The sequence below is a fragment of the Schistosoma haematobium genome, chromosome 1, assembly GCF_000699445.3.
Source record: "Schistosoma haematobium chromosome 1, whole genome shotgun sequence".
Classification (NCBI taxonomy): domain Eukaryota; kingdom Metazoa; phylum Platyhelminthes; class Trematoda; order Strigeidida; family Schistosomatidae; genus Schistosoma; species Schistosoma haematobium.
The window spans coordinates 89,907,907-89,924,856 of NC_067196.1; the positions used below are offsets into that span (position 1 = coordinate 89,907,907).

General features: G+C 38.4%; 1 protein-coding gene across 2 annotated transcripts; it reads left to right on the forward strand.

The window, feature by feature from the left end:
• The first annotated feature begins 8,983 nt into the window (after positions 1 to 8,983).
• MS3_00002427 (uncharacterized protein) lies at positions 8,984 to 16,530 on the forward strand. Of its 2 annotated transcripts, XM_051210013.1 has the most exons (5): positions 8,984 to 9,339; positions 10,811 to 10,908; positions 10,951 to 11,177; positions 12,632 to 12,683; positions 16,122 to 16,530. In XM_051210013.1, the coding sequence occupies exons 2-5, from the start codon at positions 10,887 to 10,889 to the stop codon at positions 16,193 to 16,195; spliced, it is 375 nt and encodes a 124-aa protein (XP_051075499.1). In that variant the 5' UTR covers positions 8,984 to 9,339; positions 10,811 to 10,886; the 3' UTR covers positions 16,196 to 16,530. The 2 variants fall into 2 exon arrangements, with proteins under 2 accessions (XP_051075499.1, XP_051075500.1); XM_051210014.1 differs by having other exon boundaries at positions 9,259 to 9,279; positions 10,811 to 11,177.
• The last annotated feature ends 420 nt before the right edge of the window (positions 16,531 to 16,950 follow it).

Consider the following 16,950-nt stretch of genomic DNA (forward strand, 5'->3'; position numbering starts at 1 on the left):
TGCACATTATTCAGATGTTCATTTACTGAACTGCTAACATCTAACTGGCGATCATTCGGTATTTATCGCCAGAACCGACCAAGAAGAAAGAAACGGAAACTTGTTGAAATACTTTTGCGCTGAGAATTCTATATTGTACCAAAAATATAATATTGAATAAAGCTAATAATAATAATAATATAGTAAAGAACATGAAGAATATCCAAAGTGTTATCCACAAATTAATAAATAAAGGACCTATTGAAATAATGAAGAAAATAGATAATTGTTAACAAAGTTAATTCATTACATAATAATGAATAATTAATTAGATCATATTTTATTTAACTAATCCAGTGTATATAATGATAATGTTAATTCTCTTTACATTTCTGATCTTCATCCTTCTCTCTCTTATTTGACTGTTTTGTACATTACTGTACACTAAAGAGGAAGAATGTTGTATTTGTGAAAATCTCAGCGAATGAATTTGAAGTAAATCCAACGTTTCACCTGACAATCTGGTTCAAGCTTTTTCAAGGAAAAAAATATAATCAAACAACAAAATTATCGAATATAAATAGTCGTTTAAAGATCCCCATCAAATCCCCCCGTCTTTTGAATATAAATAGGTACCATGGTTCTCCAGTTTACTGTATACTGAATAAGTCATCCAATCAACGTTAACAATGTTTAAAGTAGGTATTTAGATTAGTGTGTAAGAGATATGTGGTGTGAAACGAAAAGTGTTAAGATAACAGAATGTGTGTATATGTAATTGATGTGCGAAGAAATTTCAATCAACTATAGATTGTCTTCGGTCTGTGTATATTAAGAAAACTGATCATTTTTATATATGACATGAATCAAAAATGTCACAGCATGCATTAAATGAAGATAAATAAATAAGATAAGTAAACAGAATAAAAGACTGAATTCAAAGAGAGGAATGTATTTGTAATTGAAAGATTGTGTTATTTTAATGTTCCAGTCAATTGTTTAACATATTTAGATAAGCTAACTGATTTGAATCGTTGAACGCATTAACTATCCATTCGTTACTATGATATAGATATATCAAATTGAAATAAGGAGATCAGGTTTACTCATTAATTATTAGTTGCCATGGGACAGCTAGTTGTATTCCATCTCTCCTATTAATATTGTTTGAATTAGCCCATATATGTAGGGCTTCGGCTGTTAGTTGTTCTTTGTAAGAATTAAATCCTTTTTGAATGATTCTCGTGCCATTGAGATCAACTGTATGACCCGATTCAATCGAGTGTAATGCTATCGCTGATTTGTTCTCAAGTTTTCTTACATCATTTGAGGATTTAGGAATGTGTTCTAAACACAGTTTGTGTTCTTTCATCCTCACACTCCGTTGCCTTAATGTTTCAGCTACATAAGTTGCATTACAGTTATGACATTTGATTTCATAAACAGAATTCTATTGTTCTTTCTTGTGTATTGGATCTTTGATTCTTACTAATTTTGATCTTAGAGTATTGTTTGTTGATTGGATAACTTATTCAGTATACAGTAAACCGAAGAACCATGTACCTATTTATATTCGATAATTTTGTTGTTTGATTATATTTTTTCCTTGAAAAAGCTTGGACCAGATTGCCAAGCGAAACGTTGGATTTACTTCAAATTCTTTCGCTGAGATTTTTACAAATATATATTATTCCTCTTTAATGACTCACATTAACTCGGCGCCCAAATATTGTGAAACTATTCGTTCAAATTTAGACGAAAGTTCTTATTTACTGTATACTACTTGTAAATACTTAGTAACTAGTTTCATTTTCAATCATTTTGGGCTGTTGTATTGCCAAGTGATTACTTGATCTTGTAACATTCCACTTATAGTTGTAATTTCAAAGTCATAATATTTGTAACTTTAACTTCAAACCTCTGTGAATTCACTGAACATTTGTTCAAGTGTGACCGTTTCCAATTTTGTGTTCTCAGTTCCCATTCCGATCGTTATATACTGATGGAATTTAGAAAACAGCTACCAGCCGTACTTTAAGCTATCAATTGCTTTGTACCTAGCTTTTATATAAATGCTTCAGGACGCGTTATTTTAATTACATACTGATTAGACAAAGACTGTAGACGTAAGCTAATGTATGTAAGAACTGGCGTGTATTTACTGAATAATATTACCTCGGTTGACTATGAACCAACGAAACCCACAATCTCACTTGCTCTAGTCATGAATATTAGAGATCCCGCCTGGTGTGACTTACAACAATCTTCTCCCGTACTGGATACAGTCCTCATTCACTGGTGGTTTTATTTAAATAGCATATGTTTCATCAGGGTGGAGAAGTGATTATGTGGTCATTATGCCAATGTTTGTTGCTGACAATGATATATAAAGCCTGCTCATAGACCAGCCCTAACAGATAGAAGAGAGATATGAAGTAAATCAGATCCACGAGTTCAACTGAAGATAGAAAAAGACGACTCGAGAGCATCAATCAAAGAAACGTATAGTCACTTCCGTAAGATATGCAACCGAATAGCTCTGTAACGAACAGAAAACGTTGAAAATCCCCCCATAGCATTTTGTTGGACAGTAGTGTCATTTATTTGTTTGTTCTCCCTGTCGTGTGTTTTAGCCTTCATTCAGATCTCTTTTAACCACATTTTGTGTTCATCTGTCTTCCTCGTCTGAGCTTTTATTATGTGACTTTGACTAAAGACGTACCTTTTGTTGCTTAATTTTTCTGTTGTATATTACCGGCCTATTGATAATAATGTCGTGTTTGACTAAACCCAAAGTCAAACGTGGTTCAGTGTCTGACGGTCTGCTTGAAAAGATTGCCGTAATGCCTGGACGTAGATATCTGATCCCATATTGTTGGGAATATTTTTGTTGATTCTCAGGTGTTGAACTCTTTTGTATAAACTGTTTCTATCGTTCTTTAGCACGCTAATTTGTATTAGAGGAATCTTTGACTGTATGGCACAGGCTGTAGCGTTTGAGATATTTTGACTTTCTAATTTGCTTTGTTCTCTTTCTTAGATTAGAACCATTTAAATTGAGCCCAGATTTCGTGTTTTGATATAATTTAATACGAGTAACTCAAAAGCGCTTTGTACGCTATACAGGAGAAAGTAGCCTGCTCTCGTCGAATAAATTTCGGTTCGCCAGTTGTGCGTTTAAGTACAAAAGAATCATTAGTTCATAAAAGCACCACATCCACCATAGCTTAACTGAGAATCCAAATTTCTGAAATCAGTTGTACGTCTTCTCCTTAGGTTCATCATACATTTGTCCGATTACGTATTGGATGTAGACTCTAGAATATACTCATTAGTGTTAGAACTAACAACTGAATTTAGAACAGACGGTTGTGTGTACTTAAATAATTGCTATCTTGAATTCCCTCTATGGACTTTCCAACACTATCCTCACCTACGATGTAATATGAGGTCGTTTTGTCTCAATGTCGTGACCAACTTGACGTTCTCGATTTATATTGTCTTCTCATATCTCACAGTCTGATTAATATATGTGAGTATTTGGGAATACAAATTGACATATAATTTGAGGCATTCCATCATGTGACATCAACTTGCATAGAAAATATGACACATATTCCTCTTTTCACGTTAGAATACACAAGGCTCTTCTTCCAGTTATCGGATAAATATGCATTGATATGTGTGATTAGCACATGTGATTCCTCTAGGCATGTTTCACCCGCGAAACACTCAAACGAAAAATATTCATCTGGCTCATATTCATTGGGGTAATCTTGGAGCCAATTTGAATTTTCCGCCTGTTTAAGCCCCAAATCTGGACGAACTAGTCCTCTGACTGCTTCGGGAAAATTTCCTATTCCCTCTGATTCGTCATACCGCTGACTAGGGGTTCTACTCGAAACCACTATAGATATAACATTAGGATGTTTGCTGTTCATATTTTGTTTAAGTCGACTTCGTCGTATCGTCAGGTGAAAATCAACGCGACCACATGTGTCCACATGCACAGGGAATATGCACAAATCGATGGTGATAACATATTGAAATCGCCAGTGCCTTTAATCTTATCTCAAATACTGTGGAGATATTACAAAGTCAAAACCGGAAGACCATGAACCATATTTTAGCAATAGTAAATTTATATGAATAAATCAGATTCAGTTTTATGTAGTAAGGACGGAAGGCCTACGTGATGCCTTTTCAACTATGCTTCTGTAAGCGTATAGTCTTCTCCTTAATGAGTTGTTTAAGAGAGCATGAACCGCTGCTTCAGGTGACATGTTCCAGGGATTGATGATTCAGTGTTTAAACTTGTATGCTACGAGTATTTTGTACGTTTATAGCTTTTCTACTCACCTGTTGTGTCCTCTGAGCTGCACCAATCTGGTGGAAAGAAAAAGCGAGGATAGGTTAGATCTGAAATCATTTCCAAGTATCCGATACATCAAAAATAGATCACCGTTTATCCTAAGGTAGGACAGTGTAAAGAAGTTAAAGAAACCACAAGTATTCGGAGTTTGACAACAGATTAACCAATAACACCTTCTAAAATCGAAATGTGCCAACCCAATGAGATCAGAAGTCAAAAGCAAAGAGGCTCGAAGATATATTTTGTAGGCTATCGATATGTCGAGAGGTGACCAATCTAAACTGGCTAGCTGTTGTAGGTGTGTAAAATGGCGTACCCACTCGTGATCTGGTGCGAGTGCGTGACCGAACGCCTTCAGCTAGGTGAGTCCAGTAAAACTAATTCGGGTAACATCAAATGTCGAAGACTTACAGAGCTATTTATTTTAGAGATTTATTTACCTCTCCAAGGTCTAGCTTCTCAAGCCGCTTTTTGTGTGGTAAACTGTGATAATTAGGAGTATTTGAATTATAGTACAAACTGAGAATCCCAGAAATAGCGCAACTTAAACAAGAAGTATTAGATGAGCACGAACAAACGTATTGTGTATGGAATTATAAATCAAGCAGTCAGCAAGTACAAAAAAATTATTAGTTCATACAAACACCACATAAATCCCGGGGTTCTGGAATTGCACGGGTAGCTGCCCTCTATACGTTTTCCAGGCTATCCGAACCAACTTTTAAACAGGAGCTTGCAGCCCGAATGCAGTTTCCAAGCTTAGTTCTCACTGATGTTGTGTATAATACAACGAGCGTGTTAGTATTAAACTTGATGAATATGCGTCAAAGAACCCATGGGGTTCGAAACCCCATGGCTGCAAACTCACGGCAGCGAGCCGTGGTTTCAAGATCATGACTCGCTGTCACCTCAAGATCCTTGTGAGACCGGACCACGGGTACGTGCATTTCCCCTATGTTGTGCCCATTTACCTATGTATCACCAAAGTACATGTAGACACACCTTGTCACGTTGTTAGACGTCAACCATTCTTTAGACCAGTTAACCGCAATATTTAAGCCTGCCTGAAGTGCGCGTGCACCTGCATCTCCTGTTATTTCTCTCCAGATTATCACTTAATCAGCGTATGGTAGCATTGGGGACTCAAATTTACTGAACGTCGTTCAAATGGTCCAAATGGTTGTGGACGGAATAGAAGAAGCCTTCGCTTAAAAGGCTTCCGTGTCTAGTAGCAGGGGATCACCAAAACCTCCTGGCAGAAACCTAGGTATGTTAAAAATAGGAGAGGAAAAAGAAATTGGTAAATCATAGTATGATACTATCCTTAATCCTTAAGAATAGATCAAGTTGCCTCTTAAAGGACTCCTGGGAAGTGGCTTGGACTAGCTCGGCCGGCAGCGAATTCCAGCATTTGACAACTCCTAAGGAGTAGAAGTTGTGTCTACAGTCCATTCTGCTTTGTTGTGTCTCCAGTCTCTGGGTGTTACCGCTTAGGTTAGTGTTCGAACTAAGCATAAGTAGGTGTTTAAGAGGATGTCCAGAAGTGTTAAGAATACTGTAGGCCATTAGAAAGTCACCTCTAAGACGTCTATACTCTGATGGGTAAGGGTTAAGTGATTGGAGGCGCTCTTCATAAGGTTTCAATTCGAGTCCTCGAAATGATTTCGTGGCTCGCAGTTGGATGCGCTCCAGTGTGTCCTTATCCTTCTGGAGTGAGTGAAGAAATACAATGTTTCCGTACTCTAAATGGGGACGGATACAACTACTGAAGATTATGTGAAAAGTTCTTCCATCAAACTGTCCAAAAATGCGCTTCAATGTTACCAGTGCAAGGTTTGCTCGGGAGGCATTTTTGTCACAGTTAGCATAAGACTTCAAATCGTAGGGCACCAGGACTCCTAAATCTTTTTCGACTTGGGATACTACTAGAGAGGAGTTTCCTAAGTTGTAACTATAGTCTGAAACATGTCGCAGATGGACTGCCTTACACTTTGAAGTGTTAAAGGTAAGTCCGTTATCATCTACCCAACTTTGAAGTCCAGTCAGATCCTCCTGAAGTGCCTGTATATCGTCTTGGTTGCGTATCTCTCTCCAAAGTTTCACGTCATCAGCAAAAAGTAATAAGTCTGACGTTACTTGTTGAGGAAGATCATTTATGTAAATCAAGAAGAGAATAGGTCCTGGTACTGAGCCCTGGGGGACCCCACTAGGACATTCCATAGCCTGAGATAAAGTGAAATTAACCCTGACCTTAAAATGTCGATTTTTCAGGTATCAAGTAAGCCAATTGATTAGAGGTAGTCTGATACCCAATCGTTTGAGCTTATTGATAAGACATGTATGATTAACCTTATCAAAAGTTTTTGAGAAATCTAGGTAGATGATATCAACCTTCCCCTGGTTATCAAGGATGCTTGTCCATCTGTCCACCGCAGTCAGCAGGTTGGTTATACAAGAGTAGCCCTTCCTGAAAAAATGCTGTTGGGGTGAGAAGAAACTTAGGGACAGTAAATAGTCATTTTATAGCATCGCATATCAGGGACTCAATGATTTTTGAAGGTATTGAGAGAAGAGCCACCGATCGGTAACATGAAGTTTCGCTGCGTCAACCTCCTCTGAAAATTGGTGTGGTGTGAGCCAGCTTCCAATTTTCCGGTAGTTTTCCTCGACTTATCGAGCGTGCGAACATCACGCTAAGCGGCGTTGCCAAGATTGAGGCTGCTTCCCTCAGTATGGCAGAATGGACCATATCCGAGCCAGGCGAAGTGTCTATTCTTAAGTGTTGCAGTTTCCAAAAAACCAAGTCAGCGCTTAGGTTCACTTCGGAAAGTCCTTTAGAGCTGCAGGTGAAGCTTTCATCAGTATAGTTGATGTGGGTCGGTTGAAATGTCCAGAATAAGCTTTTCGGATTAGAGACAAATTTATCCATGAGCTTTATCTGGTACTGAAGCTTATCTTCTCTTATAGCCTTCGTGCATATGTTCCTTATATGTTTGTATTGTCTATACGCTCCGTTGTTGTCAGTTCGTTTGTACTCTGCCCAACGGTGCCTTTTGCGGCTTAGCAGGAGAAAAGTGCGGTTCCTGATGATTGAGGGTTGCTGATAGCTATGGGGGACCGTTTTAGCAACTGAATGATTTGTAGCTCCTGTCAGCGTGTGCAGTAAGAATGGTCAGCTTCAACTTGCAACCAACGTCTGTTTCCACGAAGTGCCTCCAGAGTTGCAGCCGCCATATGAGAGGATGGGAAAGTTATCTTCATTAGACGGGGTTTGGAATCACCGTCCTTCTTGGCTAGTCTCGTCACATGTTGAGTCAGTATATTTTTGAGCCTCAAGGACTGTTTGATGAGTTTCCATTCCCTAGGGTCAGTGTTTTTCTGTACACCCTGCACAATTATATTTCTTCCGCGGAAAAACTTCTCGCGAGATTCTTTAGGGATGTTCCGGATGAGATTGCGCTGGGAATACGGAATGTTGGGCAGTATTCTTACGTTCGCATCGGATTTCAGTAAATGACTAGCTAGCAGAACATCCTCTACGTCGGTAGCATTCTTAAGTGTTACACGAAGTAGCCTCGGGTGATTTTGATGCTTAGATTACTTTCCCCCGAGTGAGCCGTGTGGCCGTCGAAGGCTCTATTCTAGGAAGTTCAAGTTTCTTGTTCAATTCACCTCAGAGCATCCTGTCATTTTTGTCCTGCAAACTGAGAGGAAGGTCAGGGTTGTCTTTGAGGTTCATGATTATGAGAGGGTCTTCACGAACCGTTAATGTTTTCCCAGGTTTTCCGGTGCTTTCAGGTTCAGCACCTTGTTGTTTGTAGGTCGAAGCACGATTCTGAATCCTAGGCTCTTTTATGACCGGACGGACACTATTGGGGGTAGACTGTACAACCAAATCACCAGTTGATTTCCGTACAACACTTGAGATGTTCAGCCTAGGCGGTGACGCCCGGTTCTTTTTATCTCTGTTGACGTGAGTGCAATCACCTGCAGAGTTTTTGGGAACCACTGTTGAATTCAAGGACCCTGAACTGGGAGACCCGAGTTTACTTAGGGAGTCTAGTACCGTCGACGTAATGATGGTGCTGAGTTTCAACATGTCATCATTAGTGCTAATGCATGCTCTATCAATGCTAGGCCCGTCGACATCCCTATTCTTGTTTTCGATGCGCGCCCTTGTTTGTCAACCCGTTTTATGACTGTCTTTTTCCAAGTTTGCTGACAACTTGTCAATAGGAAAATGATGTTACTCAGCACTACTACAGCATCCGCGTTGCACGTAACACATACCCACTTATGATCTGAATTGCTGAGTCTGTTGTAAGCAGCCGCTGTGAGATCTGTACACGCTTCGTGGAACCAACCTTTTCAGTTGTCTCACTGCATGCCAGATGTAACAGCAAAACAGCATCCAGGTCGTTTGCATGAACTTTTCATGACTATATTGACGTAAACCGTGTTATAGATGCTAGCGAAAGCCTAAGACCGTAAAAAATACACTAAAAAGCACACTGAAAACGGACAAAAATGGATAAAAACGGATGAGATAGACTGAACTAGCCTTTACGTGAAAAACTGAAAAAAAAACGGAATAATGAGTTGAGGCGAAACCTCAGTTAACTATTAAATTGGGTGAAACTCGAAAAAAGTAATCTACCGAACGTATAGCTCAGGATAGATTCTTTTGATCAGAAATGGTACTTTTGTTGCGTAAGAACACAGCAAAAGTTTGATAAATGCAAATCACGTTAGGACTTAACTTCTCGTTTATTCCCATATTCTTGATTTTTTTTCGGTGATCCAGTGGTAATTGATACTCAATTTTCTTATATGTCGTATTTATGCACTTGAAACGAACATGAAAAAGCTTGGAATTTGAAAGTAAATTAATATCTCGAGGTCACAACACTGTCCCGTTTAACCCCAAGGTTGGTCTTTGACTTGGCATAACTTGTTTAGCAAAGTTGGTCACCAATCTGAGTTTGAGCGTAAGCTATTCCGATTTAGTATTAGGACAAACATTTAGTGTGTAGTTTAAAAAATTAACTGTGGTTTGTGTCATGTTCTTAGGTATTAATAAAAAATAATGTGTCACATTATTATTACTGATCATTGATGATCAGTAAAACGATGTCGAACAATAAAAATATGACTGCATAAAGAGGTAAGAAGGCAAGCCAAACTGCTGTGAATCTCAAAGCTTTCTAGACAGCTTCACGTTCAATATAATGCTTATCTTCACCGTACGCATGTTTGACCCTGAATATTTATTGATTGGAAGCGAACCCATCTCACAGGAATTATCCATGCCAATTTATCAACTATCAAATTGTACAGACCTATATTAACTTTGAAGTCTACCAAATTATATTTGCAAATCACGTCTCGACTCAAAGTCACGGTCTGAACACAGTTTTCAGTCTTCAGTATTAGGGATAGGAAGTCTATCGATCTATATTAATCCTTGCAGTTTGTAATACTGTGGAGGTCCAATCTCGTTTTAAATATATTAACAAAAGGTGATGATATTACTTGTTCCGGTAGAGGATTCCAGTAATTCACTACTCTGTACGAGAAACGAGACTCCAGACGTAAACGATTTGATCTCGGTTTTTGAACTTCGAATGTCCTCTCAAATGATCAGTCCTAGACAAAAGTAAAAGATATTACGTTAATACCAAGTTCATCGTTCAGTATACGATTAGCCAATATTAGATCACCCCATACTCTGCGGTAAGATAACGGAAATAAGTTGAGGTGTCTCAGTCTGTCTTCATAAGATAGGCCAGATAGACCATGTACCATCTTAGTAGCTCGTCGTTGGACTCTTTCCAGCATCTCTGCTTCATACTTGAAACAAGGACTCGCTGCTTGAATCCCATATTCTAAATGTGGTCGCACATAAATCGGGTATAATAATCTAAACATTTCATCATCTAAATACTGGAAAGACCTATGAATAGACCATAATACCCTATAGCCTTTCGCAGCAGCAGCCTTACAGTGACTAGTGGTTTTGAGATCACTGCCTAATTTGACTCCTAAATATTAATAGTTTCTTACTTTGTGTAGCACGAATCCACATATTGTATAGTGATACGATTCATAGTTATTTACTTGCACCACTAAGGTTGTGTATACTGCAGTAGTATGTAACTTGGTGAATGTCCATCTTAAAGCATATGTGGTTCTAAAACCCTTAGCTGTGACTTCGGGGCTCATTTTCTAATTCTTTGTTGAAAGATATCAGTTTCTGTCCTCGACAACACATGTTTCGGATGAGGTAAATCGTTAGCACAACTTTGTGATCAATCAGTTCCATGTCCTCGTTTTTGAATTACTACTGCACTATACAAGCTGTAGTAAACCGAGTGAGGTCCCAACCGACAGTAAATGTTCTTAGACATGAAGTCTGTTTCAAGTCATTCATATGTTTAATCATTTCTCGAACAATTTCAGGGTTCGTTTTCTTGTTGTGAATCATCTGGTAACAACCTTAACGAATTAATAAACTCACAAAGAAGCCGTGCTCAGGATGGACTTTCCTGCCCCAGAAAGTAATCGTAAAATATTTTCCGATAAACTTTTGGGATTTATAGTTAGTCCACAAACGAACTTCAATTATGGATTAGTGGCTTTGTTTATTTTCGCATTATCATATTTTCTTTGGAAATTCTTGCGTTCTTGGTCTGAAAACTCGTCAACTGTTAGTGATTCACATCGCTTAGCTATGGAAGCTGCCAGAGCAAAATTTCAAGCTGAATTCAATGCTGAGGTTGCTCAGTGCAAATCTAAAAATCAAGACGAGAAAGAAGGGAAAAGTAATGTAAGCTGTAAAAAATATTAATATTCTACTACTGTACTTCTTTTGCTCTTGATCCATTAACTACAAAACTTGGCACCATTATCCTCATCGGGTTTTGTAGATGAAATAAAAAGTGTGTCCAAGAATCTAAACAAATGCTCGACTTTTTTAAAAGTGCCTTTCGGACTTGTTTTCAGTGCTTCATACAAACTTAAAAGCGATAAGAACACGACAAACAGTTTATAAGTAGTAGTGACCAAAACCTACATTTTGTATTTTACCTCTAACGATATGGTCCGAGACTGGTAACATCCATCTTGTCACACTCATGCACTAAGTTCCTCTAAATTTTAAGTTGGGTGGCATTCCTAACTCCTATTGGCCTGAGCTATATTTCTAAATGTACACTATCTGGTTGAGGTCCTCGTGATTACCATAATTAGTGGTTGGAAATGTAATATGGCTCAAAATTGTTCACCATAACACAGATGTGTTCACTAGTTGTCTCCTTAAATCTTAGGTTTCAAAATTACTTTGTAATTTTTATTCAGTGAATTTATTCTTTTTGTGTCAAATCATATTCTCTGTTAGGTAGTCCTTCCTTACTGTCACCAACAGTACTCTTACTTTTCTATTTGTTGTAATTTTCATCCTACTATTTTCGCCTTGCTGTTTACTTTATTGTTATGAAGTGTGGAAACTTGTATTGATACTCATTTGTACTAAATCCCACTTTGGCTTAATCCTCTTAAAGCATCATGAAAAGTACCACACGGCTCCCAAATGCCCTGGTAAGGCCGAGAGTGGGGAGAGTCCACTCTCCCTCTCGAAATGCTCTCATATGGCCACGCGTATATAGCCTCTGCCAGCGAAGTCCTACTCACTGCCTTCTCGTGGCACTACTGTTGTTTACGAAATTGAGAGGACGAAAAGCGAATGTCCGGCGCTTTAACCGGGTTGGTGAACATGGAGAGTTCATCTAGGGGATTTGAAAAACCCTGATTCCAAACCACTGGTGTACGTGGGCTCCAGTATCCTGAAGGAACAGATGGCGTATGAACCAATTAATGGTCACCGGCTACCATGGGACTGCATCTCCTTACACTGTTCCACTGCCTTGTGGATCAGACCTTTATGTTGAAGGCTCAGGGTGTAGCCCTCTAAGGAGGAGACCTCCTGTTTCGGTCTGAGCAGCCGAGCAGTATCACAGCCCTCACACATATCAAATGAGATTTGTGTGTCGCATATGTTTTCGGTGCCCCTTTGTACCAATATTTGTGTGTTCAAGTAAATAAATAATGACAGTATCCAACAGGGAAGATGGTTCCATAAGATGAAGACAAATGAGTGATATGTAAACTATATATATGCTCATGTATGCTATACTTATTACTCCACCACTAATTATATTAAGTTGGTAATTACAAATTGATCATTCTATTCGTATTGAATCATCAGTTCATGCTATCTTGCAGGTTCGTGAAAGTACTCATTCTGGTGAGAAAAAGAAACGGTTCCGACTCAATGGTAAGTTAAACTAAATTGAAGTCAGATAACGAGTTATTTCATATGTGTATATATACATCAGTAAATGTTATTTCAGTTAGTAGGATCTTATCCTATATGGTCTGTGCATAGTTGGGAATATATAATAAACGTATTGCAAGAATAAAATGTGTTGCCTAACATCATAATAATAAAAGCCTTATCGAGGTAATACCTAAACATAAAAATGATCTCATAAACCATGCTTTTCATTTGCCTACCTCATATGTTCCTTGTTAATGATCTTTTGCTGTATCACTACGTCTAACGTTTATTTTCCATTTGTTTGCTTTTCGCCTCGTTAATTTTCACTTTTGACACCAAACTTAGCCCCTAATAAGGTCTAGTGTAGGGCGAGTTTGTTTCCTTTCCCGGAATGCTCTCACTTGGCCATGTTTATAGCCTGACAAGGAATTTCTACTAACTTCACGTAGCAGAGACGTTTCCTACGAAATTGAGATGAGGCGCGGGCGCTCGACGCCTAAGCCGAATCAGTGGATATGGGAGATTTACCTGGGGGAGTTAAAAAAAAACACTGGTTCGAAACCAATGGTGTACAATGGCTCCAAGATCCTAAGGAACCGGATTGATTATGAATCTATTTTGGTCACCAGCGAGCACTGGACCAGACCTTGTGCATTGGACTTCTAGGTTAAAGGCCCGATGAATAAACCTCCGACAAAACTGTCTGTTACAGTAGGGGAACTGAGGATTATCCTGGCCCACACATATTACGTGTCAGAAGGCGGTACAACTCACTTGCTTGAGAAGTTGTCAGACAAGGCTCAAAAGGGAATTCAGTAGCGATAATACGATAGTTTTCCTTTACGTTCTTCAGAAATGTGAGAACTCTCTTAACTGAAAGAAGTCTTTCCGAGTTGTATTTTTAATTGAGCTGTATTCCCTGTTATGTTAGTCTGAGGTAGGGGTATGAAGGAGGTTGTCACTTCCCGGTTGCGCCCATACTGTGGAACAATATTTCTTCTCGAGGGACCTCAAGAGAGAGCTGGATTGGTGGTGGTCCTAGCGACTTGGGAACGTGACCTGCAGAACCCAAGGAACAACTTGAGGCCGGTAGCGCAAGGCCTTTCTATGGGAAGTTTTTGATGCGTTGGCTACGCACTTCAAAAGGCCTTGTCTCCGGAGAAGGAATTCCGGAAGGTAGTGGGGCAACATTTACAGGGTTGAACTTTCCCAACTTATTCCCTCCATTGTGAGAATGTGGCATCGCTACAGATGCTGATCGTCTGAAGGAAACACCTTACTACTGTCACACTTCCTACGGGTAGCAGTACGATTTCTCCCTTGGATTTTAAGTTACCGCTTTTATTCTTACCGTCCTCCATCGCATGTTAGGATCTAACGGAGCATATGTTCCAACGAACGTAGGTCAGTTGAGTCGTCACGATAGGCAAGCCCAACCACCACGTTAAGGCAACAGCTATAGTCGGGGCCTACCACGTACCACTACTGTTTACTTATTTTTCGTTTGAAATTTTTATTCCTTTGCATCATGTCATCTTTTTATTCTATGTGGCACGTAATTTTTTTCGATCTCAACTGTACCAGAATTTATATATCTTAAGGAAATACACGGTGTTGCTGTATGGTAGTGTGACAAATCTTGGACCGATACATATCCATGCTAGATTATACTTTTTTGTTAATTTTTCATTAATATCATGAAAACAACCCTAGTTCATGTGAAATGTAGCAAGAGTATGTATTAACTATTTTTCTGAATCAATATTGAGAAATATGATTAACTGGAATGTGTCAGTGTCAGAAATGATTCGATGTAAACACCATTAATCAGCTATCAAAAAAGATCAAAATAAATTGAATAATGCAAAAATGGTAAACAAATAGGACTGTAATGACTATATATGAGGACTGTTGTAACGTACAACGGTCTCATCGACACAACATAAAAAGTCCATCTCACAAGTTATATATATTGCTAAGTTAGTGACATGTTTATATATTTCTTTACTGCTTAATTGCGGGTTAAATAGCTTAATACAAACGTATCAGGATAACGTTGAGTGACATGAGTTGAAACCTCATACCTTAATATTACAAGCATGCCTTCCTGGCAAGTGATAGCTAGCTGGAAACGTAAGTCTAGGGTCATTTGCAAATGACCTATAAACTTTTATTTATTTTCAGGTAGTTAATTTTAAAATAGAAGCTTCATGAAATAAAATTACCACTTCAAGCTATCGCTACTACTATTACTTGCCTATTTAATCCAAAGATACTATGATCTTACGGGATGTCCATTCGCTTATAGGTAGTAACAGAAGTCCTTACATATGATAAAATATACAGAATCCATGTCCATGTACGTTGATTTATTCAAGGCTTTTTAAAGCAAATGAAATCCAGTCCAAGTGGTTCAACGTGACTACTGTCTACCTTGACTTAGTACTCGAAAACTGTTGGCAAGCATATTTATTTATTTTAACACAGATATTGATACAAGGAGGCACCAAATAGATATGCGCCACACAAATCTCATTTGATATGTGTGAGGGCTGTGATACTGCTCGGCTGCTCAGACCGAAACAGGAGGTCTCCTCCTTAGAGGGCTACACCCCGAGCCTTCAACATAAAGGTCTAATCCACAAGGCAGTGGAGCAGTGTAAGGAGATGCAGTCCCATGGTAGCCGGTGACCATTAATTGGTTCATACGCCATCTGTTCCTTCAGGATACTGGAGCCCACGTACACCAGTGGTTTGGAATCAGGGTTTTTCAAATCCCCTAGATGAACTCTCCATGTTCACCAACCCGGTTAAAGCGCCGGACATTCGCTTTTCGTCCTCTCAATTTCGTAAACAACAGTAGTGCCACGAGAAAGCAGTGAGTAGGCAAGCATAAACTACACATGATCTGTAAGTTAGTTTTTGCGCCAATGTGCTTTTTGGGAAGATGCAGCACGTAATTGTGTATCATATACCATTAATATCTAGAAACTTATTCAAATTAGCTGATTTATATGCTTAAAAATTGTGAACTAGATATTACCAAGACCAGGAGTAGAATGGGAAAAGCTAGGAACAAAGCTATTTTGTTGTACTAATTGAAGGTTCATTAGGGGTGCACATCTTTTTATTTTACTTTTTATTCAGATTCATAATTAACAAAAATAGTTTACTTTTAAAAGAGTGAATTTATTCTCAAAATTTTGACTATTTTGGAACTACTTATCCATTGTCAAATGAATTGCAAACGACTACATAATTACAATCTGAGATGCTTTTTATTTTTAATTAGCGCCCTATTTTATTAGTTCATTTACGAACTGCGTTAAAATCATTCAAATGTTTGTTTGCTTTTTCAAAACAAAACAAAAAAAACGTACCAACATCATTAACAATACGTTATACGCATCACTTTTTATTTCTCAAATATAACAGATTACAATCCTTTAATGGGTGATACTGGGACAACTTACAGGCCAACTTCACGATTTTGTTCAACTGGTGGATGACGTTAAATATTTATCCAACAATAAGAACTCAATAAGATCAGAAAGCAACACTTACTGAGTTCATCACATACACACACACACACACACACACTAGCCTTATTACATTTTTACACAAAGATAAAAGAACAAGGAATTTTCTTCTCTTCTTTCTTTCCACTATGATGTTGTTAATTCGAAATTGGAACCAAATTCCAAGATTAACAACTGATGTCGTTTTTTTTTCTTTGATGTAAAAATATGAAACGGTTTTTTATTGCGATGAAATTACTCCTGACAACAACGTTCAAACAGAACCTGTATACTACTTGATTATTACTAATTATAATTTTTAAAAAAGCAGATTCAAAGTTTGTTCAGTTTTTTTATTTATTTTATTTGTGTGTGGGCTGTGATACTACTGCCTGGGTGCCCAGACCGAGGCAGGTGGTTCTCTTAGGGGGCCACACCTGGAGCCTTCGATCTAAAGGTCTGATCCACAAGGCAGTGAAGCAACGTAAGGAGATGCAGTCCCATGGTAGCCGATGACCAACGATATGCCATTTGTTCCCTCAGGGTATTGGAGCCCATGTGGAGCATTGGTTTGGAATCAGGGTCTTATAGCAACTCACGTGCAATTGAGTTTGTTCTCATTTAACCCAGTTAAGCCCTTTTGTTAACTTATTTAGCGGACCAAGTCATCCGTACTATAACAACTTATCTATATAGTTGTACCTTTATTATTGTTGTGCTTGTATGAAATATGTATGCTTGAACAT

What these genes read in the sequence shown, in the direction of transcription:
- MS3_00002427 (XM_051210014.1), top strand. Translation starts at nt 10,887, where the DNA reads ATGGACTTTCCTGCCCCAGAAAGTAATCGTAAAATATTTTCCGATAAA. An exon ending in AGAAAGAAGGGAAAAGTAAT is followed by an intron (nt 11,178 to 12,631) that starts GTAAGCTGTAAA and finishes GCTATCTTGCAG; the next exon opens with GTTCGTGAAAGTACTCATTC. An exon ending in GAAACGGTTCCGACTCAATG is followed by an intron (nt 12,684 to 16,121) that starts GTAAGTTAAACT and finishes CAAATATAACAG; the next exon opens with ATTACAATCCTTTAATGGGT.